The 25046-nt window shown below is 42.4% G+C and overlaps 1 protein-coding gene across 1 annotated transcript in view; it reads right to left on the bottom strand.

The window, feature by feature from the left end:
* RIOX1 (ribosomal oxygenase 1) overlaps nucleotides 1–23911 on the bottom strand; it is a gene marked incomplete at its 5' end in the record, with an annotated part of 155567 nt that extends 131656 nt beyond the window's left edge. Inside the window, 1 exon segment of the mRNA XM_077486487.1 lies at nucleotides 23678–23911. Coding sequence (XP_077342613.1) covers nucleotides 23678–23911 — 234 coding nt within the window.
* Nucleotides 23912–25046: the final 1135 nt, after the last annotated feature.

The following is a 25046-nucleotide window of genomic DNA, read 5'->3' as shown; positions in this document are numbered from 1 at the left end:
TAAAGGTGAACACTTTAAGCTTGCCACAGACGTTTCATTTTCCTTTCATCCAGCCAGTAGGCTAGACGATCATCCCCCCCTTTCCCAGAGACATAGCATTCTGCCAACTGGACTCTCCTCTGTCAAAATTCACTGATCACTGGCTGCAACGACTGATCGCCAAACGGTTTCCAACTATCCCATTCAACAGAAGTCGATCTAAAGATTGACTTCTGTCGAAACAGTGATGGCCACACATGGATCATAAGTCAGGGCGACTTGCAATCCATCTGTGGCCAACTTCAAGTTGGCCACAGACAGTTTTTTTTCTCCAATTAGACAAGAAGATACCTCCATCCACACAATGAAAGTGGATGGAAGAATCCCTCTGCCTGGGTCATTGTATTCTAACAATAGGACTTGCCATTGTCAGAATACATGGATTAACACTGATTGACAAAATATTTCCAACTTGTTTATTCAACAGAAGAGAAACAATTGACTGCTTTAGAACAGGGATGGCTGCACACTGATAAAAATTCAACCAGTACCTGCTGAACCAGGCAATCCATTTATAGACACCTTTACTTTATACGAAGAGCAAGAGCCATCAATGATGAACGCCAAGCTACCCATAGAAACCAACAAGGCAAAAAGTTGTAGGTAGGTGTGAAAAATGCTGCAAATTAAGAAAGCTTTCGGAAAAGTTTTTTTTTTTTTTATAAAACAAAATGAAAAGTAAATGAACAGAAGAGAAATCCAAATAAATATTTGGTGTGATCACCCTTTGCCTTCAAAACAACATTCTCATGTACACTGCTGCTGGTAAACGTGTTTTCAGAGGCAGTTGGCTGCTTTTTTCAGCTGCCCCTGAACTCATCCAATGTTATCTTATCAGTACATGTACACAGGTTTGTTTAATGTCTTTTAGGCAGTTGAGTTTAGAGGCCTTTTTTGGAAAGCAAAAAAAAAAAAGTTCAGACGCTGAGTTTAGAGGCATTTCAAGCTCTAAACGCTTCTAAACACGGTAACTCACATTTAGCCGTGTTTGGTTTACAGGCGTTTTTCATTTTTGGCTGTTTTGGAAAATAAAATAAAAAATGTTTTATCAAAACGCTTCTAAATGCGGCAAAACTGACGTTTTAAACATGGGTTACTATCTGTCAAGTTAAATCGTTCAGAAGAGGTTGTAAAAATGTCCCATTTACATTAAGCCTAATTCTTCAAGTTCTTTTGCACACAGTTTTTGAAGGAACTCAGCAGGTAGGTTGTTAAAGTGGTTGTAAACCCTTACAACCAACTTTGACCTACAGGTAAGCGAAGAGGAAGACGGAGGACTGCTTCAGGGGCTTCGTTCTCAGGTAAGTTATTCATGAGCTAGTATGCTATGCATACTAGCTCATTATGTCTTTGTCTTGCAGGATTTTTTTTTTCATGATTTTTTTTAAAAGGGGTTTACAACCATTTTAACTAACCATAGATGATCTGGGAATGTAGACTGCCTCAAATCCTTCGGTCTCTTCATGTAATCCCAGGCAAAGTCAATCATGTAGAGATTAGGACTCTGTGGGAGCCAAACCATCACTTCCAGGACGCCTTGTTGTTCTCTACACTGAAGATGGTTCTTAACGACATTGGCTGCATGTGTGGGGTCATTGTCCAATACATTTGGGGCCATCCACATGCTTGTCGTTGGTATGGCATGATGGATAAGTATCTGCCTGTATTTATCAGCATGGAGGACAGCATTGATCGTGGCTAAATCTCTAATCCCATTTCCAGAAATGTAGCCCTAACTTGCAAGGAACCTTCACCATTCTTCACTTTTGTCTGCAGACACTCATTGTACCATCCTCCATATAGCCTTTTGCTACAGCCAAATATTTCAAATTTGGACTCATCAGCAGCACCTGCTGCTATTTTTCTGCACTCCAGTTCCCATGTTTTTGTACACAGGAAATGGAAACAAGGCTAAGCAACTCAACTATGCACGAACACATAGGAACAATGCAGAAAAATGGCAATAATTCTAGGGCTATAACTCATAAATAACTCTAAATTGATGACCTGTATTTGCTTTTCTTAGCAATTTTTAGAATGGACCTGTTTGATATCCATTTGCTTGAGGCAAACCCTTCTTTTATATTTTTCCCCTAAAAATTTGGTACTGTATTAGGTTTGCTTGCGCTAAAATTAATTTGAGTGTATTTTTTTCCTGAAAATATGCATTTGATAAACAGTTGCGTACATGTTGTGCAACATAAATTGCAACAATTATTTTATTCTACAAGGCTACAGCTTTGTGAAAACATACGTTCTGGGGGTTTTATTTGATAACCAAAAATGCGGATTTTGACGTGCAACAAATGAAATAATTATGCTAGAGGGAAACTGGTTAAACATAAGTAGCAGTTGCCCTGGACCGAATACTCAAAGAAACGGGAGTGGGTAACATGCGAGTTCAGGGCTGCTACGTCCCTTAAAAATACTCAAGACAGACATCTCCCATGGGACTTTGTTGCAGCCAAACAAAACGATGTACAAAAAATATTCATAAAAAGTATATTATTATTAGACAAATCAATAAAATGACCATGTTAAAATATTTAGGCTAAATGTGAAATAACATACATTGCCTTCCTTTAAAATAGAAACAAGGCATATAAAATGCACAACAGATGCTAATATAAGGTGGTTCAGTCACCAATCCCCTGCCTTCCTATACATGGAGGAAGAGAGCTTGTGGGTGCATATTGATTGCTAAATGAATGTAAATTCAATCATCGATCGCCCAACATGTTTCGGTAGTTACCCTTCCTCAGTGTTGTTGGGTGAAAGTGCCTGAATGAAAAATAGTAAATACAAGAGTATTCAAAAACACCAATGGTAGTATACAGAAATATTAAATATCAGGCAATATGCTATGCGGTCACACTCTCCAACATGCCCGTCTGCTGCATGGGCAAGCATGGGGACCAATACAGATGCCGAGGGAGGTCGGCAGCTAGGAACATATGTGAACAGCCCTGGTGATTCCACTTGCCTCACCCCGTCTATAATTCCTATGGGAACTATATAGAATCATGCATGGTCTGAGCACCGTTTTAGCATTCTGGGCAGGACACAACCTCCACCAGGTCTTGTACACAGGTCAAAGCTACTTTCCTAACAAGATATCTGCTAATGGCTTTGAACTTCAGCTACCCATACCACATAGCTGTAATGCACATTTTTTGCCTTAGGCCTAACTTAACGGAACACCCTTGGTGGCGGTCCTTTGTCAAGATATTTCTTAACTCCTTCTGACCTGGTGAGATTAAGATTATAGTCCTGCCATTTTTTGATTAACTAAACAATTTGAAAAATTGGGGGCTATTTACAAAAGGCAAATCCACTTTGCACTACAACTGCACTGAACGTGCACTTGGAAGAGCAGTCACTGTAGATCCGAGGGGGACATGCAAGGAAAAAAAAAAAAACAGCATTTTAGCTTGCACATGACTGGATGATAAAATAAGCTTCCCCTCATTTCATATCCACCCCTCAGATTTACAGTGACTGCACTACCAAGTGCACTTTCAGTGCAATTTCAAGTGCACTTTGCACTTGTAGTGCAAAGTAGATTTGCCTTTCATAAATAACCCCCATTGACATATATTTCAACCTTTAAATTTAGTGAGGGCGCTGGTCATAATGGGTTGCCCTCCCCTCCCTGACCATCCACTCAGACCTCCTATTCACGAATAGCTGCAATGACACTATAAGTGCATAATCTGCCATACCTATGCAAGTCTACTTGGAAGAGCATAGCGCCGATATGCAATATTTTTGTATACTACCACTGGTGTTTTTGAAAATTCTTGTATTACTATTATCATTTTATACATTCAGGCACTTTCACCCAACATCCCCCGAGGAAGGTTGTTTAACTATTGAAACGCATTGGGAAATTGGTTGGTGCATTTAAATTCAATCACCACTTTGTATTAGTGCATTTCTAGGTCTTGTTCCTATTTTATAGGAAGACAATGTATGTTATTCACACTTAGTCTAAAGATTTTAACATGGTCATTTTACTGATTTGTCTAATATCTCATTTTTTTTTTTTTTTTTTAAATTCTGTTTATTAATTTTGCACATAACAAATAAAACAGCTTACAGCCTATCGGGCATACCCAGGCTGATTATTACTACACACCCTGAAACAGTCAGGGAACAAACAAACCCCCCCCCCCCCTCCCCCCGAACCTAAACAACCAAAAAAAAAAAAAAAAAAAAATAATAATTTCCACTGTACACTCTAGCACCACCACTCATTACTCAGGACAATGTGCAAACTCGATCATGCTATACTGCAGACAACCACAGGATGAACTATGCGAAGAACCCAAGGCTACATAAATGTCAGTACCCTAGATATTCCCACTTACTCACAGAGGAACCCCGTCAGTCATCATTCGAGTCAGCGTTAGTGTCGCATGACTCCGTCCAGATGTCCCAAATTTTATGAAACTTGGCCTCGCAGCCGCGAGAAAGATAGGTGGTCTTATATAGTGGAAGAGCCGCGTTTACTAAATTCTTCCAGTAATTAATAGAGGGAGCTAGCGGAGCCTTCCATTTAAGAACAATAGATTTACGAGCATAATATAGTAATAAGCCGAGGAGTGTGCGGAGCGCCCGGCGTGGAGCCAGCGATCCGACCAACCCCAATAGGCATATCTCTACTGATAGCGGTACATGTACGGTGGTCACAGTCAGAATAAAGTTAGTCACCTCCACCCAAAAACTAACTATCTGAGGACAGCTCCAGAACATGTGGAGAAAATCTGCTGAGAGCGAGTTACATCTCCAACAGGAGGCAGGGACAGAAGGGTAAATTCTGTGAAGACGTTGTGGAGTGTAATAAACCCTATGCACTATTTTGAATTGTACCAGTCTATCCCGGGCTGCCACTAATTGTAAAAATGGATATTCCCAGACATCTTCCCAGTCCTCAGTGTCCAATGAGGAAGAGTCCACCTCCCATTTTGCCCTTAGGGCTTCCAGGCCCGTATGAACATTTGGGAGCAACACCTTATATATAGCAGACAGAGGTTTAGACAGATCCCTGTCCCTAAGCAGAGTCTCCAGCTTCGAGGTATAGAACACCACTGGGGCATTTTTAAACTGTGTTCGAAAAGCATGGTTAAGTTGCAGAAACCGGAATAAATGTGAGTTAGGCAAGGCATACTGTTGCTTCAGCCCGTCAAAGGTCCGTAGTTTACCCCCAACACAGAGATGCTCAATATACTTGATACCTCTGCTGGCCCATACACTAGGATCAGGAATTGAGCCAAATTCCGGAAGATTCGGGTTAAACCAAAGAGGACTGTGGGGAGATATACATCCCGAAGGCATGGGGCGCACAGAATTAGCCACGCTCCATGCCCTTACAACCGCCCTCATTGCTACAGTAAGTGGGAAGGGGGCCTGAAGACCACGATACAATAAATTCTTAAGCGCCTCATATGACCCCAACCACGCCGCCTCCAGAACCACCGCCGCATTGGACTCATCGGAAATCAGCCAGTTATGAGCATGGGACAGAAGGGCCGCAACATAGTAGGAGTATAAATCCGGGCAAGCTAAACCACCCTCTCCCCAAGGCCTCTGCAACACCGACAGCTTAAACCTCGGCTGTCCAGCGCCCCAGAGAAAAGATACCAGAAGAGAGTTGATCATGCGGAACAATTTTTTTGGAATCCATAGTGGGGCATGTCTGAGAACATAGAGGAAAGCAGGCAAGAGCTTCATCTTAAATAAATTAATCCTCCCAATCAATGTGAGAGGGAGATGCGACCACGCCTTCAGTCTAGTCCTCATCTGCCGCACCAGTGGATCCAAATTAAGGACACAAAAATCAGAGGTAGAGGAGGAAATATGAATCCCCAAGTACTTAATTTTGTCTGTCCACATTAGTGGCAGATTAGGATCCGCTGTCGCTTTAGCCCCTTTATCTATGGACATAATTTGAGATTTGTCCCAATTTACCTTTAGCCCCGAGCAATCCGTGAAATGGGAAAGAATACGTAACGTCTCCCGGAGAGACTGGGCAGGGTCACTTAAAAAAAGTATGAGATCGTCAGCATATAAAGCTACCTTCTCCTGTATGGAACCCACCCGTATCCCATGAACCCCCTCTGCCTTCCGGAGGGCCGATGCAAGTGGCTCCATTGCCAGGGCAAAAAGAGCCGGTGACAACGGGCAACCCTGTCTCGTTCCTCTCCGAACAGCGAAAGGCGCTGACAAAGCGCCCCCTAACTTGATCTGTGCCGAGGGCTCTTTATATAAAATATGAATCCATTTACGAAATTCGACTCCAAAGCCCATAACCTCCAGTACTAGGGACATAAATTGCCATGCCACGGAATCGAAAGCTTTCTCGATGTCCAAGGTCACTATAACCCTCGTAGAAGACTCAGTGGCTGGTAACTGCAAATGAGTAAATACCCTTCGTAGATTTATGTCTGTGGACTTCCCTGGCATGAATCCGGTCTGGTCAATATCTATCAGGGATGGGAGGACTGTTCGTAACCTTGTGGCCAGAAGTTTCGTCAAAATCTTCAGGTCATAATTTAGTAGGGAAATCGGTCTATAGGAAGCACAAAGGGAAATATCCTTGCCAGGCTTAGGGAGCAGTACTATGTGTGCTCGATACATGGACGGAGGGAGCGCCATCTGAGATTTACACTCAGAGAACACCGTTAACAACTTGGGAGCGACCAGAGAAGCGTACATCCTGTACCACTCCCCAGGCAGGCCATCGGGTCCAGGAGTCTTCCCGCCAGGAAAAGAGCGGATTGCCTCTTCTATTTCCTCTAAAGTAAAGTCCTTGTCTAGAAATGCGCAATCCTCCTGTGAGAGGGTGGGCAAATCCAGAGAGGATAGAAACTCCCTCTGCTCCTCCATCGACCCCCCTGGGACTTCAGCATACAGTGTTTCATAGAAGGCTCTAAATTCCGCAAGTATCAGATCAGGTGCAGACACAACCTGACCATCAGACCCTCGGATCTCTGAAACCACCGTCTGCATTTTAGTGTCAGCCACTAAATTCGCTAGAAGCTTACTGTTTTTGTCCCCATATTCAAAGATTTTCCCCGCCATAGACTTCAAATCCAAGTGAGTAGCTTCCGCAAGATGAAGGGACAAGGCCCGTCGTGTCTCAGCCAGTCGGGTGAAGCGTTCCGAGATCGGCGAGCTGGAAAAAGCCTCAGCCGCCTCAGTCTCACTCCCCTCGAGCGTCCGGATCTGGGATGACATATCAGAGCGGATTGCCTTAATAGCCGAGATATATTCTCCTCTGGTGTTGGCTTTAAAGGCATCCCACACCATCTGTGCCGAGGTAGAACCCTCATTCAGCTCCCAGTATTGTTGTAGTTTAGGAGTGACCTCCTCCCCCACCCGCAAGTTCTGCAACCATTTGGGCGCTAAGCGCCAACAAGAATTACCCCTGGCGCTCGACAACTGTAAACTGACCTCTAAAGGAGCATGATCAGAGAGACCCGCGGGTAAATACAGTGCCCCCCTCACCAACGTCAGAGCCCCAGAGCTGCCAAAAGCCAGATCTATCCTGGAACCCGATTTATGTGTGGAAGAGTGGAAGGAGTAGGCCCTAGCATCCGCATGTTTCCATCGCCAGATCTCGGTATAATGAAATGTTTGAGCCCAGTGCAATAGCTCTGGTGAGCATACCCTACTTGGGTTAGATGAGTCCAGGGAAGGATCCAAAATGGAGTTAAAATCCCCTGCAATATACAGATTGGAGAATTGAAGGGGAGCCAGCAGTTCGCTAATCTTATACAAAATCTGCGGATGGAAAGGGGGAGGCACATATACATTAACAAAAGCATAAACCACTCGGTCAATCTCTAATAACAAGATAATGAATCTACCCCCTTGATCAGTATGTAGATGGACAACTTTGTAAGCTAGAGATTTGCTGAGCAAGATGGCCACGCCCCTCGCATAGCTTGAGTACGTAGCATGGAACGCCTGCCTCACCCAGGGCCTGCGCAATGCCAGTATTTTATTCCCCAGAAGATGAGTCTCCTGGAGAAAAAGGACATGGGGCCTATGACTATTCAGGTACTTAAACATCAGGGCCCTCTTAACCTTATCATTGAGACCCCGAACATTCCAAGACACCAATCTCAAATCCATTGACACAGTGGGTAACATATCACAGCATGGCAATACATATATAACAACCTTTTATCCCGCCAGTGAGCATGATACATGGAAGTATAACTTTTAAAACGTTTGCAATAATCAGTGGATTCAGAGCATACAGTGAAAAGAGAATTAAAACAACTCAAAAAAAAACAAAAAAAGAAAAAGGAAAAACAAAAAATAAAAACAACCCGCAACTCCCTACTGGCCATAAGTGCCCAAAGTGAGAAAATTAAAAAGGGGCACTAAAAAACCTATGGTCAGTTTGATACCCAGAACCTAACCAAAAAAAAACCTTAAATCTCCAGACTTTAGAACAAAAAAAAAGTTCCGAAGCAGCGGCCACACTAAGCCGCTCACGCCTCCTCAAGGCGGTAGAACCCGGTTTGAGGGGTAAAAACTAATATGTCCTTGAGTGTCCTGCATCCGGGGAGCTCCGAGATAGAAGGACATAGATGAGTGCAGAATCCTATAGCAACAACAACCCCATGTGGAACTAGGAGGGATAAACTGTATGACAAAGCACCTCAAACATCTCAGAAGTGGCGGAGGGCGTCAGGCCACCCGCTAGGAACAAGGATCAAAGAACACCCTCTCATCATGTGGATAGATGATAGCCCGCCAGCCTCCCAGCAACTGTAGCTGTAACAGCAACCAAAACAAAAAGAGTCAGGGAGCCTATAGCAGGATGACGATCCAGGCAAGCAGTACCCCCAATGAATATAGGGATAGCGGTAGGAGACTAACGAAGTGTAATCAGCCAGTCCGTCGCTTCCTCAGGCGTGTCAAAGAACTTCACTGATCCATTATAAGGCACCCGAAGGCGGCTGGGGTATAACATGCTGTACTTAATATCTTTTTCCCGTAGACGTTTGCGGACATCGTTAAAGGACTTTCTCTTGCGCTGCAGGTCTGCCGAGAAATCCGGGAACAATAGGATTGAGGAGTTGCCATACGGAAGAGAAGGGTGCCCGCGAGCTGCAGATAGAATCCTATCACGGTCCCTAAAATTCAAGAAACGGACCAAGAAGGGCCGAGGATTCTTTCCTGGGACATAACGACCTGTAGGGACACGATGAGCACGTTCGACAACATATGTCGGAGAGACATCCGTAAGGCTCAACAGCTTCTTGAAGAAATCCTCCGCGAACTCCGCCGGGCGATCACCCTCCTCCCCCTCCGGAAGGCCCAAGACACGGATATTGTTGCGTCGTGCTCTGTTCTCCGCATCATCAGCCTTAGCGACTAGCATATGTACTGTGCGTTGCAGGTCCGCTATATGATTGGTGTGGGAAGCTGTGAGATCCTCCGCCGCAGAGATTCGAGACTCCGATTCCGTCAGCCTGCCCCTGATCTTATCCAGATCATTTCTAATGAGATTACATTCTTCGGCCAGGTGGTCTATGCGTACCAGCATAGAGGTTTTACTCTGTTCAATAGCAGCCAGTATCACCGCCGTACTATCCTGGGAAGGGGGGGCAGGCAAAGCCGCACTAGATGTGGACCCAGACTCCATGGCTAATTCCGCGAGCAGCGACTGCACCCTGCCGATAAGAGAAGGATCTGTGTGGGTGGGCGGCTCAGGAGCAGGACCGCTCGATGCAGACAAACTTTTAGGTCGGTGTTTAGGGCCCATTAAGGGAGTTTAAGATGCAGGCGTCCACGGACTTCCGCTCCGCACAAGTTACAGTCGTCTGGCAGCAAGGCTCCGTCAGTGCACTATGTGGCAAGGCCCAGGGGACTGGATGAATAAATGTAGAGCCCGACAGAGCAGGAATAGCAGCCCGAGGCCCCTAGTCAGCGCGCCAGGAAAGCGCCCCCCCCTCTCACAGGGGTCAGCAGTGTCCAGCAGGGGAAGCAAAGGGAGCTGTGCCAGTGCTGTAAGGATCAGGTCAACAACCCCAATCACCCCCAGGCCTCAAGCAGGGACCACAGATGTCCTCCAGTCCGCGCTAGGCCCCGTTAGGCCGGGGCAACAATGCAGACTCCACAGCCCCTCCAGCAGCCGTAGGTAGGATGGGCACATACAGGAGAGTCCTCCGCCGGCCGATGGCAATCCCCGACGCTCCGCCGGCCGCCCGCGGTGCACCTCCGTCGGCCCAGCCGCTCAGGAAAGTCCGGTCCGCGGCAGGCTTCAACAGGCCGCGCTAGGCCTCAGGCCTAAAACTGAACTCCTGCGGTCCGCGGAACAGCGGGGCAGCCCGGGGGGCACAAGGGGGCGACGGATGAATAGAAAGGAGCCTCTTACCTCCTCCAGAGGCCCCCGAACGGACCCGATTACCCCACACAGGCCTGGAATATGGCGCCAGCCACGAGGATGGAGCGCAGCCGATCCACAAGCAGCCCAGTCCAGAAACTCCTCAAATGCCCCCCAGGATGAAGCACAACAGTGCGGTGGACCCCTAGGTCAATAAAAAATTCCGTTAGGGCTTTTATATTTGCAGGATGGCAAAGGATAATGTTAGGACGGCCGGAGCTCCTCAAACACACGTCCTCCTCCTCTTACATCCGGACACGCCCCCTAATATCTCATTTTTAGGAATATTTTTTGTACAACATTTTGTTTGGCTACAACAAAGTCCCATAGGAGATATCTTTTTTTGTTGGACCGATGACTCCAAACACAAGATTTTGGTTTTAACAGAAGACCGTTTATTTGCCAAAAGGCTTGAGAATAGTACATGTGTGAATATCTTCAGGCACCAGCAAAGCATAATGAAGGCTCCCTGCCAGTTTTGAGGTGAACTTCCACAAAGTTTGTGATTTGATCACAATTGATGGCTTACCTATTCCGGAGAAGTACAAGCAGATTTTTTTCAATCCAATACCATTACGGAGAGGTCTAAATGATCCCAAATTTAACATGACAGGGCCACTAAACATATGGGCAAAATTAAGGACCCCTTTCTCAAAGTATCAGACAGAACACAAGAAAGGGGTACGCAAAACATCCGTCTGTTGCTTCAGTAATTTACAAAGCTTTTATTTGGAGTGCTGGCTTTTTGAAATTTTTTGAATTTTCCTGTATCATAGCTGGTAACAAACCAATTTGATGAGAAGGTCAGGAAGGATTGTTTACAGTTACCGGAAATATTTGCTGATAAGGAAAGTCTTCAGTGGAACTGTGGTAATGAATATATGCAGTGAAAAGAATTGCTGCTTTGCAAAAGGGTGGCCCCACCAAATATTGTTAAAGGGCAACTCCCCATTCATGAAACAAAAATATATATATATAAATAATTTAGCATATACAATTGTTACACAAGCCATAATGTAATTTAATGTTATTCAGAATTAGCATTTCCTTTTCAATTTACAGCGGATGTAATTTTTTGTAAAATTCCATGCAATATGGCAACAAGACGCTTTCTGAACACAGCTGGTGTACACAACTTCCCCAGAAATGTAATTTCCTGCTTGTGTGATTAGCTGATTTTCCCAGAAGTCTGCACTAAGATACAAGTAAATTTTTAGGTAACCTCTGCAACAGGAATTTGATTTTGGCGAGATATCCCTTAAGGGTTAATTGCTTCTAAAAGGGATGTAGACACTGCAACTGCATCATTAGAAGACTACACGTGCATCAACTGATTAGATTGAACAGACACTCCCGTTAACAGACCAGACTTCCAAAGACATAGTAGAACATACAGCTTTTTCTTAGGAAAAGAAACAGGTAGGGCTCTGCTACAAAGTTTGTTTTGCCCTTGCAATGTGCATGGATCACTCTGATGGGTATATCTTTTTTCATCAACAAGAGTGGAGTTGCTCTTTAAATTTGTATCTACTTATATTTACTGAATTTCTGTGAAGTTTGTTAATTAACAGTTCCTTGCATTATTTTTTTTTAAAACATACCTGCTTTAACCTCCCTGGCGGTATGATTATTTCAGATTTTAGGTGCTGAAAGCGGTACCATTATTTTGCATGGAAAATTGGCTTTTATATTGTAGGCCTATATATTAAAATAAAATAACTATAAATATTAAAAATTATTCAATAATGTAATCAAATCAAAAACACTGAAATATGCTGAATTGCAGAATTGTCATTACTTTTAGTGTTTGATGACAAATTTCCCCACAAATTACCATCGCTCAATTCTGCGAGTGATTCTAATTTATTATCACTGTTTTCTAGCTGGTCTATAACTGCTTGATGTAAAAGGGACGTTTTTTGGTTGCTATGGACAATCTCTAGTTTCCTGGCATAAAGAACAGTATTTATAATATAAAACTGCATGCGGGACACTGGACAAACCACTAGGGACAAAGGGGATGTGTAATTGTTTGATACAGTACTGTAATCTATACAGTATACTGTAACTATACTGCGTTTTTAACTTTTTTAACTTGGCGCCGAACTCCATCTCCGTGAGTCGCAGGGAACGGAGCCCGGCGCTGTCACAGATCGAGCAAGACACGGCGGCTCGCTGATCACAGCAGGGAGACATCGCTGGATCCAGGTGACAAGGTAAGCAACCCTTACATGGATCCAGCGATGCAATCCCGAGTCTGGCTTGGGAATACCGCTTATGGTCATTAAATCTCACCCCGAGCCAGACTCGAGAATACCGCCAGGGAGGTTAATGGCATTTTTTCACAATTGCCTTAAAGTGGTTGTAAACACCATTCATGAAATCTGACCTGGGCACATATCTGTAGTGTTTACGTATCTCTCTCCAAAGCTCTAAGCGTCGTGGGTTTCTGCTGCTCCGTTCCGCTGTTAGCAGGAGTCACTTCTGACAAGTTCTGACACATGAGATAAAAGCAGCTAAAAATTTGTATCAGGGACTGAGCTTAGCGGTAGATTAGCAGAGAGCTTGTCTATTCAGACTGCAGCTCTGCAAGTTTCTTTGTTCCTCTGCCTATGTGGAGGGGGGTGTGTGTGCGCCTTTCCTCCAATCAGCACCCACACAGTGTATATGCTGAGATTCCACCCCAACTGCTGAAAGAAAAGGATTTCCAACATGCTGTGCACTTCCTAAAGAGTTTAGAAAGGGAAAGACAACAGATATAAATGTAAAACTTATTTATGGAGATTTGTTTAAGCTCTGTATCATTTGAGGCTGTTCACTTCACTGGGTATATGCAAGGGTTTACATCCACTCTAAAGTGTTACTCAACTCAGGACCCTACATTCACTATAAATGGTCTCCCACAGTACACAGAACATGGAAAAGCAATTATTTTAGTAAATATATACTGCTAAATACTTTTTCTCATCAGCAGTATATAACAGTCTTATGACTTTTATCAGTGTCTAGTTAAAGCGGTTGTAAACCCCGCTTAATTTTTACCTACAGGTAAGCCTACAATACCGTCACCTGAACCAAGGGTTCCCGCACGCATGCTTGGGAGTGATGTCATTACGGCTCAGGCCACTTTCAGTGCTGAAACCCGTGATCCCAGCAGAAAAGGGAGAAGAAGATGTCAGCCCTCTCAGCGGTGAGTAGGCGCCACTGGAAGGCTTCGTTCTAAGGTGAATATTTTGTAATGTGCTAGTATACAATGCATACTAGCACATTATGCCATTGTCCTGCAGGTTTTTTTCCCCCAACAGTTTACTATCGCTTTAAAGCTTGCAGGAGTTTTTATTCTACTCTGACTGTCCTATCAGGCTGCATGAGCCCTGACCCTTTGTCTGGACAGTGCGGATTGGCTCAGTGATCACATGCACCCTCCCAAAAAACAACTTTCTAGCAACACACAAACTGAGCATGTGCAGAGTTCGTCTTGCCTACAGTCAAGCATGGTGGTGGGAGTGTCATGGTCTGGGGCTGCATGAGTTCTCCCGGCATTGAGGAGCTACAGTTCATTGAGGGAACCATGAATTCGAACATGTATTGTGAAATACTGAAGCAGAGCATGATCCCCTCCCTGCGGTGACTGGGCCGCAGAGCAGTATTCCAACATGATAATGACCCCAAACACCCCTCCAAGATGACCACTGCCTTGCTACAGCAGGTGAGGGTAAAGGTGATGGACTGGCCAAGAATGTATCCAGATCTAAACCCTATTGAGCATCTGTGGTGCATCCACAAACGGAAGATGGAGGAGCGCGAGGCCTCTAACATCCACCAGCTCCGTGATATCATCATGGAAGAGTGGAAGTAGACTCCAGCGGCAACCTGTGAAGCTCTGGTGAACGCCATGGCCAAGAGGACAGTTTGGACATGTTCACTTAGGGGTGTACTCACTTTTGTTGCTAGTGGTTTAGACATTATTGGCTATGTGTTGAGTTATTTTGAGGGGGCAGCAAATTTACACTGTTATACAAAATGTACACTCACTACTTTACATTGTAGCAAAGTGTCATTTCTTCGGTGTTGTCACATTAAAAAATAAAACATTTACAAAAATGTGAGGGGTGTACTCACTTTTGTGAGATACTATAAAGTCATATAGCGATCACATACATCTATCGCTTCGCTTTTTTTTGAAAATACTAGGAGACTTACAATATAGTTCAGGACCCTAGCGTCTTAACTAGATTTTAGTCACTTGTTTTATTGCTCTCATCTCCTTCCTCACTTTTATCAGTGCTCTGAATAATAAGCAAAATATGTATGTTTTTATATGAAGCTTTGGTGTATATTTCATATGTCATTTTTACAGGAATTACCTTTTATAATTTTGGTATACAATTTTATTTTATCATGTAAATGCCATATTTTACTTACATTTCTATTACAGGAAAAAAAAAAAAATTATATACAATCACTCACTTTTTTTTCCTGACTGCCCTGAGGAGTCTTCCCCCGAAATGCATTGGCTTGACATTTGTTGCTACTCTCAATAATAATAAAAAAATAAAAAAAAAAAACACGACTACAAATGTATCCCTTTTTTGCATATAGGTGTCCGTTTAGTATATTTTGATATTTTACATCTCTGGAGTTCTCTGCTCTTCTCAGAGATATTTGTTCTCACCCATGTGGCAGTTTAATATATCATGTAGATCACTTCTCCCACTGAGAATAGAAGTGATCTACAAACGCTCTGAGAACCCTGAACGGCTTCTGTTTCTGTAATCTCACAATAGCTCAGGAGATTTCAGTATCAGAATCCCAAAGTGAAATACGAAGCACTCCACATACACTGCACATATTAAGTTAATAATAAAGATATAATCCCCCTACCCAATAAACAGACACCCCATAACTGTAAAACATTCTAATTAATACATAACATATGTGCATATTTATGCGAATAGTGTATTCTGAAATGATAGTACCCTATTTGTCATGCAGATATGCACCATTCATATAAAAACAATAAATATATATATATATATATATTAAATAGTTCAAAGTAATTTTAAAAAAGCATAACAATAAAAATATTAATTAATATTATATAAGTAATTTATATTAATATTAAAAATATTAAATTGACAATTAAAATAATAATAAATAAATACATAATAATAAATATAAAAAATAAATAATACCGGCGTATTAACATATACACTTATGCAAACGCAGTGTATACTGGACTCATCTAAAGCTCAGAATTTTACAGCCACCTTGCGTTATCAGCGATGCATCATCTGCGCAGCTGTCAAAATTACAGTGTATTATGTAGTGTATGTATTATGTGTATATCTGATAGATATAGATATAGATATATATATTTATTAGGGGTGCAACAGATCGTCACTGATCCGTGATTCGAATGGGTCACCCTGTTCGGATCAGCACACGCAGCGATCCGCGGTCTCGGCCTTAGGAAAGGTCGTGGCTTCGGCCTAGCTCTGGAGCGGCAGCTATCTTGGTGCACCCATCAGCCGTTTACGATTTGATCACTCTGTCAAATGATGGAGCGATCACTTGTAAACAAACGTCGGTTCCTCTCTCCCTTCTGTAAAGTGGAGGGGAGAGATCGGATAGAAGCAGCGCTGTGGGCTGGATCTGTAGTGTCCACAGCGCTGCTCTGTAACAATTGCAGTCACAGTCATCCCTCCATATTCTGCCAATACTCTGCAATTCCCTGCCAATACCGTGCCAATAGTCTGCCATACCCTGCCAATAGTGCTATACCGTGCCAATACCCTGCCAATACTCTGCCAATACCCTGCCATACCGTGTCAATACTCTGCCATACCCTGCCAATACTCTGCCAATAACGTGTCAATACTCTGCCAATACCGTGTCAATACTCTGCCAATACCGTGCCATACCCTGCCAATACTCAGCCATACTCGGTAATACCCAGCCAATTATTATTTGCTGATCCGAAAAATGATCCAATCCGTGACTCTGATCCCAGGAACGATCCGTTCCGTGAGTTTTTTGAAAATATATATACACACACAAAATATAAATATATACACACACAGATATATATATACACATATAAATATATATGTGTGTGTGTGTGTGTGTGTGTATATATATATATATATATATATATATATATATAAATAATCTCTGTGTGTAATTGTATAGTTAATGTATTTGTAACCTGCTGTTGGTGTATTTTTCACTGCAGTTAAGAAAGTTTTTACTTTCATTTTTGGCCACGGGAGAAGGAAGAAGCTATTCTCTGGCAGAGATCTCCTGATATCTCCACCTCTGGGCTGGAGAAGCCAGAAAGGAGAACTTGAAAGAGAAGCACAGAGATAAAGTGGCATCTCTGTTTACTAAACATGCCGTTTCTGTTGCAGTCAATGCAGCCATTCTGTGTTCTGAGATGAGAAGAGAAAAAATAGTTCTCCAGCACTCATCTCGGTATATTAAACCTGCAATGCTCTGAGATAAGCAGAGATCATCCTGATCTCAGCTTATCAAAGTTTACTAAAAACGGACACCATAATTGGATATTGGGCGCTCACTCCTTTTCTACCTCTACTAGTGTATGCGGTAATGACATCAATGCAGTACCCAAGGCAGCAGTCCAGGCCCCCAAAAGGGCTCACCATCTCCTTCCAGGTGTAGTGGGGCAGAAAGCATCGGAAGAGAACCTTCCATTCTGCCAGTACCATCACTAACCATCGACCAAATGAGTCAGTACAGCGCAATCTCCAACCCTACAGAAGCTTAATAAAAATATAGATTCCATAAACACTTGTGCAAATATATTGTACTTCAACAATATACTTTAAGTGTGCAAAGGTGGCCAGCAGAAAGATCTCAGCAGGCTGTGGCCAAGGGATTCAGGTAATTGGGCATCTGTGGTGGAAGATGGTGGGTTACTTTTGTTAAGCATAGCTAGGTATGCAGGATAACTGTATTTTAGGTTGAAGCACAGTTACCCTATAAAATCTCAATTAAATTAATTTTAAATTCCGGGGTGCAACACTGCAAAATGTAAAACACATTCATAATTCTAGCATATCATTGTTCCAACACTCACCAGTACATAGACACTTGGGAAAAATAGGAGCAAGAGTGCAGCACTATGACTTATATGGCATTTTAAAGTACCCTGTGGCATTGAGTTCCAAAACACAAAAAATGTGTTTATAGTAAACAATAAAGTCTCTCTTATTGAAAGGTAGGAGGTAATTTCAGGTAGAATAATAAACATTGAAAAAAAAAACACAGTCCTTTTGAAGTGTGTGCCATGATGCCACCAGGAAAGAGGGTGTATAGAAGATATCTAAAGCACCTGAGAAGAGGTCACGCCACCTTTTGTGACAAATGGGAGACTTACCAGAAGTTTATGGTACTCAATGGGGGCAGCTAGGACGCATAACATACCAAACTGGCGATTGGAACGGTCTTTACCTGATGTATTGTACATTCCTGAAAGCTGAATACGTTTAAGTGCACAACTTTTATTAAATCATCCAGTATTAAAACTGGATTTCACCGTGCTTGATTACTTTCTTATATTTCTCTGTTGCAAAAATGCAAATAAAGAAAAAAGAAAAGAAAAATGTATGTATGTGTGTGTGTGTGTAATATATATCTCGTGCACAATTGCGATACAAGTCATATTGTAATTGAATGTTATTAAAAATTGCCTTTCCAATCTGCAGCCACTGCAATTTTCTATAAATGAAATGCAATATGGCTATATATGAAGTTGTTCTGTACACAGAATGTGTACTGACCACTCCCCAGAAACAATTTCCTGCTTGTGTGATTGGCTCACCAATTTTCCCATAAGTCTACCCAAGATACAAGGCAGATTTCAGGCATCCCCTGCAGCAAAAAAATTATTTTGGGTGAAATATTTCCAATAGGAACACATCTAAAGGGATGCAGGCCTGCCAGCTTTTCTCATTAGTGCCCTGCAGATGTCACAGCTGACTGATAATTATGAAACCACTCCCATTAGACCCACTTAGCACAGAGGCACAGAAACACTCACGGGATTTCTTCATAAAAAAAAAAAAAAGTAGGAATCTGCAACAAAGGTTGTTATAATCCTTGCAACGTACATAGCTCACACAGAGGGGAATGTTTTTTTCTCAAAAGTGGAGTTACGCTTTAAACAACTGATGTGAGAGAACGGGTGACTGGGCTGGAGGTGGCTATCCTTATTGTGGCAGACAGGAGTGCTTGAAGAGCTTACTTATTCCCATATGAACGGGGCAAGAATCGATGTATTAACCACCATAACCAGGGTCAAACTTCTGGTAAGCCTCCCATTTGTCACATAGGGTGGCATGACCTCTTCTCGGGTGCTTTTGATATCTTCTAGAGGTCGACCGATATGGGTTTTTCTCTGGCCGATGCCGATATTTAGACATCATGGCGGCCGATGGCCGATATATGATGCCGATTTTTTTGGGCCGATATGTTAGGCCGATTTAAAAAAAAAAATGTTTTATTTTATTTTTTTATCCCCCTTCATCTCATAAAACCTAACAGACACCTTTCCCACTGGGGCGTTTTTTTTTTTTTTTTTTTTTAGGCGCTTTTGGGCTAAAAATAGCGCCTGTAAAATGCCTGCAAAACGGCTCCCCTGCAGTCTGTGTGAAAGACAGAGTGCTTTCACACTGAGGCGATGCAAGCAGCACGTTTGGAGTGGTGTATACCGCTTCTCCACCACTCCTGCCCATTGATATTAATGGGCAACACTGCCCAAGCGCATGCAATGCGATTTGGCAGCGGTGCTTCACGGGCGCATTTAACCTCTTCTTCGGCCGCTAGCTAGGATTATATGCGCCCCACTAGCAGCCGAATAGCACCGCTAAAATGATGGTAAAGCACTGCTAAAACTAGCAACATTTTACCATCAACGTCTGCCCGCACCAGTGTGCAAGCAGCCTATAAAATAAAAACAAGTACTCAAAACTTTTGGACGAGAAAAAAAAAAAAAAAAAAAAAAAAAAAAAAAAAAAAAATGGACTAACTTTACTGTTTTGTTTTTTTTTTTAAATCATTTCGTGCATTTTTTTTTCCCCCCCAAAAAAATACATTTGAAAGACCTCTGCGCAAATGCCGTGTGACATAAAATGTTGCAACAACCGCTATTTTATTCCCTAGGATCTCTGCTAAAAAAATATATATACTTTTTGGGGGGTCTAAGTGATTTTCTGGCAGAAAATACAGGACTTTTACTTGTAAGCAACAAGTGTCAGAAAAGATTTAGTCTTTAAATGGTTAAACTGAGAACTTCTACACACTGAGATGATTTCATTCATTCAAGTGTAAACATTGTATCTTTCTGTTCTTTTCTTGGCAGCCTGCCCAGAGAGGAAAGACGTTTCTATGACGACTCAAGCAACTTACACTGAGTTCTATTACAGAAGTCATTTCCAAGTCCCGCTGTTCTAAATCCGCCTTTTTATCAGCTCAATCGGCCGACGCCGATTAATTAAAAAACTGCAAATATCGCCCGATATATCGTCCGGGCGATATATCAGTCGACCTCTAATATCTTCTATAAACCCTTTCTCCTGGTAGAATCTCAGCACGTTTCAAAGGGACTGTGTTTTTTCATTGTTTATTATTCCATTTGAAATCACTTACCTCTCAATAAGAAAGGCTCTGTTTACTGTAAATTATACATGTATTTGTTGGGTGCACTCGAGCACTTTAAATGTAATTGCTAATTTTGATTTATTTTTGCACTTTTTTTTTATATATTTGGCTAATGTTATTAGCATTTAATGAGATTTTTTGTTCATTGCACATTTTAGCACTTTATCTTCTATGGTTTATGTGTTTTGGACCTCAATGCACAGGGTACTTTAAAATGCCAAATAATTATAGTGCTGCTCTCTTGTTGTTCCTTTATTGTTATATCTTACCAGAGTATTGTTCGAGCAGCTTTTTTTCATCCTTAGGCCCCAAGTAGAGGTCGACCGATATATCCACCGTTATTTGGCGTTTTTTAACCACTTGCTTACTGGGCTCTTAAACAGCCTTCCTGCCCAGACCAATTTTCAGCTTTCGGTGCCCTCACACTTTGAATGACAATTACTCAGTCATGCAACACTGCACCCAAATTAATTTTTTTGCCCTTTTTTTTCCCACAAATAGAGCTTTCTTTTGGCAGTATTTGATCACCTCTGGGGTTTTTATTTTTTGCGCTATAAAAGAAAAAAGACCGAAAATTTTGAAAAAAAAAAAAAACGCACATTTCTTTGTTTCTGTGACAAAATTATGCAAATTATTAATTTTTCATCATAAATTTTGGCCACTATTTATACTGCTACATATCTTTGGTAAAAATAACCCAAATTAGTGGATATTATTTGGTCTTTGTGAAAGTTAGAGAGTCTACAAGCTGTGGTGCGAATCGCACAACATTGATCACATCTGATGTGCTGGTGGACTATCTCACTTCTTGCGACCCAAACAAGTCAGGAAAGTACAAATACCCCCCAAATGACCCCTTTTTGGAAAGTAGACATTCCAAGGTATTTAGTAAGAGGCATGGTGAGCTTTTTGATGTTGTCATTTTTTCCCCACAATTCTTTGCAAAATGAAGATTTTTTTTTTTTTTGATTTTTTTTTTTCCACAGAATTGTAATTGTAATACGTTATTTCTCCCACGTGGCATGTGTATACCACAAATGACACCCCCAAAAAAATTCGGGGGGGAGGATGGCACTTTTGTTTTTTTTTAAACTTATGGCCGCTGCAGCCATTGATCTCTCCCTTCTCACACGCTGTGTGAGGAGGGAGAGCAGCGCAGAGAGATGATCTCATATGTTTACATATGAGATCATCTCACATTGGACATGCCGATCGCGCTGTAAACGGCCGCTGTGATTGGCCGTTTACAGCGATCTGTGACTGGCTGTGTCCAAGGGACATGGCCAGCACAGAACTTCCCCGGTGCGCGCTCGCGGGAGCACGCATTGCGGAAGTAAACAGGAGGCCGTTCAGGAACGGCCTCCCAGCAGTTAGCGTCCGCTCTGCAGCCGTATTTCGGCTATAGGGCGGGCGCGAAGCGGTTAATCAGCAGCGGCCGATTGTGCTGATAAAAAAAAGGCAGATTAACTTCAGGACCACTTGCAAATTACTTCTGTAATAGAAGTCAATGCAAGTTGCCTGAAGTCTTCTGTGTCTCCTCTCTGGGCAGTCTGCCAAGAAAAGACCAAAGCCATACAATGTTTCTACTTATGAATGAGCTGAACTTGTGTGCAGGAGTTCTCAGTTTAACCATTTAATGACTATATCTTTTCTGACACTTGTTGCTTACAAGTAAAAATCCTGTATTTTCTACTAGAAAATCACTTAGAACCCCCAAAAATGATATATATATTTTTTAGCAGAGACCCTAGGGAATAAAATAGCGGTTATTGCAATATTTTATGTCACACTGTATTTGCGCAGCAATCTTTCAAACACAATTTTTTGGGAAAAAAATACACTAATGATTTAAAAAACTAAAACAGAAAGTTAGCCCATTTTATTTCATCCAAAAGTTTTGATTACCTGTTTTTGTGCATTTAAATATAGATTTTTTGTTTTGTTTTTTATCTAAATTATACATAAACGTGAACTGATTGGAGGTTTGTTTTGTTTAATAAATGTTTAAATGTAAGAAATTTTCTGTATCACTTATTACAGAAGACTGCTTTCACACTGGAGCGGGCGGGGGTTGGTGGTAAAACCCTGCTAGTTTTAGCGGTGCTTTACCGTCATTTTAGCGGTGCTATTGGGCTGCTAGGGGGGCACTTATAACCCAGCTAGAGGCTGAGGAAGGGGTTAAATGTGCCTGCAAAGCACCGCTGCCAAATCGCATTGCAGGTGCTTTGGCAGCAGTGCCCATTCATTTCATTGGGCAGGCGTGGTGGAGGAGTGGTAAAACACCACTCCAAAAGGTGCTGCTTTGCAGGACGTTTTTTAATGTTCTGCCAGCGCATCGCCTCAGTGTGAAAGCACCCGGGCTTTCACACAGACTGCAGGGGAGCAGTTTTGCAGGCACTTTACAGGTGCTACTTTTAGCCTAAAAGTGCATGAAAAACTCCCCAGTGTGAAAGGTGTCCAACTGTTAGATTTTTTTTGAAAAGAAGGGAATAAATAAATAAAAATCGGCCATCATGTATCGGCCGCAGCCAGAGAAAAACCCATAATCGGTCAAATTCTTTTTGAAGGGCACTTGTGAAGATTAGTGCAATACATCATAATGTAAGCAAACACTAGTTAACAGTGATAACCACATAGCAGCCACTATATCGGCCATTTGTCTGCAATTATCCTACTGAAGTAGGCATATTGCAGAGTTTCCATATAAACTAAAGCCAAAACTTTTTTGGTTTTAAATAGAAGGGATGGTTAAACTGCTGTTTTTTTTTTTTTTTTTTGCAACCTGTCTCATTGGGGAGATTGCCATTCACTTCCTATCTTATAGCAAAAATGGAAAGCGAGAGGAAACCCCTTCAAACTAAAAGAATCCTTCGTTGCCACCAAGGTCAGCAGAATTAGTGCCCCCATTGGAGGATTTCTTGCTCTAGTGACAAACCAAGAATTGTAATTTTATTTTACCTTCAGTGATAATGGTAAACAGGACAAATCGAAAGGGTGAAATCTCCCCAAGGAGGCCCAGCCAGCAATAAAAACCTGACTGGTGTACTAATCCCTCTTTACACTACCCAGATTGTAACGAGCAGGGCCCTCTGATTCCCCGTCTTGAATTGTAATGTCTACCCTAATGTTGAAAAGCGCTGCGTAAACTGTCGGCGCTATATAAATCCTGTATAATAATAATACCCAAAATTAAAAAGGTTTTTCCTCAAAGTACACTTTAATGGCCAGTTCACACCAGATGCAGTTCTGTTTTTTCTGCACCAATACAGTCAGTTCCGGTCAGTTTCTGCACTGGAAGCTGACGGCCTGGTGTGAACTAGAGCCATTGGAATACATGGAAAACACTGTGCATGCATTTTTAGTGCAGAAAAAAAGCACACGGAACTGACCGGAACTGCGTCTCGTGTGAACTGGCCCTAAAAGAAAAGTATTTGCAATAGGTTGGCCAATATACATTTCCATGGGGGCAGACAGTACATAAATTAGTGGCTTTGCAGTAGGATGGTTAAACTGATTTCCATTTTGACTGCTTTAAGCTGTACTCAAACATACATTTGCTGTCTGTTCTAAAGGTCCCAGTACTTCATTTGTAGTCTCTGTACACAACTTTTTCTCTTTCTTGTTCATGTTTTTTGTGTGTCTAGGTGCATGCACCCCCCTGTCTTCAGCTACTCCATTTGTGTATTTTAAACATGCTTCAGGATCAGGCCTGGCAAGCTTCCTTTTCTTTGACAGTCTGTATTCTGTCTTGCAGATTACACGCTGCTTCTTCTTTTTCAAGCCAGTCTGAAAAACAATAGGAATAAAAGAATCCTTACTTGGTTTATATGCAAGCAGTTCAATACTGAGAACAAACAATACTTTTCATCTCTAAATGTAAACAAAAAAAAAGTAAACATATGACATATTCTTTTTACAGAATGTATATTATAACTGGGTTTTATCACTTGGAAATCACATCATTCTTTAACCTCCTCGCGCCCGCCCTATAGCCGAATGACGGCTGTAGAGCAGGCGCTTTCGTCCGGGAGGCCATCCCTGGACGTCCTGTTTACTTCCGCAATGCGCGCCGCCGCGGGTGCGCATCTGGGAAGTTCTGTGTTTGCTGTGTTCCCCCGGAGACAGCCAAACACAGATCGCTGTAAACGGCCAATCACAGCGTCCGTTTACAGCGCGATCGGCGTGTCCAATGTGAGATGATCTCATATGTAAACCTATGAGATCATCTCTCAGCGCCGCTCTCCCTCCTCACACAGACAGCGTGTGAGGGAGAGATGAACGGCTGCAGCGGCCGTAAGTGTAAAAGTAAAAAAAAAAGTGCCATCCTGCCCCCAGTGCCACCTGCCCCCAGTGCCATCTGTCATCAGTGCCACATATTAGTGTCACGTGCCATCTGTTGTCAGTGTCACCAATTCCACTTATCAGTGCCATCTGTCATCAGTGTCACGCGTCATCGGTGCCACGTATTAGTGCCATCTGTCATCGGTGCCACGTATTAGTGCCATCTGTCATCAGTGCCACGTATCAGTGCCATCTGTCATCAGTGTCACGTGTCATTGTCCTGGTGCTCCAGGGCCTTCAAAAGTGTAATAAGTAGTCAACAAGTTAGATGTGTAATTTATGCTCCTAGAACACGTGATGGCGCTCCCTGCATGTTGGGCCTCTCTATGTGGCCAGGCTGTGAAAAAGTCCCACACATGTGATATTGTAATACTCAGGAGGAGTAGCAGAATTTTTTTGGGGGTGTCATTTGTGGTATACACATGCCATGTGAGAGAAATAACCTATTACAATGACAATTTTGTGGAAAAAAAATAAAAATCTTAATTTTGCAAAGAATTGTGGGGAAAAAAAAAAAAAAAACGAAAACATCAAAAAGCTCACCATGCCTCTTACTAAATACCTTGGAATGTCTACTTTC

The sequence above is a fragment of the Lithobates pipiens genome, unplaced genomic scaffold (genome assembly GCF_037356315.1).
Source record: "Lithobates pipiens isolate NorthernLeopardFrog02 unplaced genomic scaffold, aLitPip1_a1.2 Scaffold_18, whole genome shotgun sequence".
Classification (NCBI taxonomy): Eukaryota; Metazoa; Chordata; class Amphibia; order Anura; family Ranidae; genus Lithobates; species Lithobates pipiens.
This window is presented reverse-complemented; position numbering and strand designations above follow the sequence as displayed.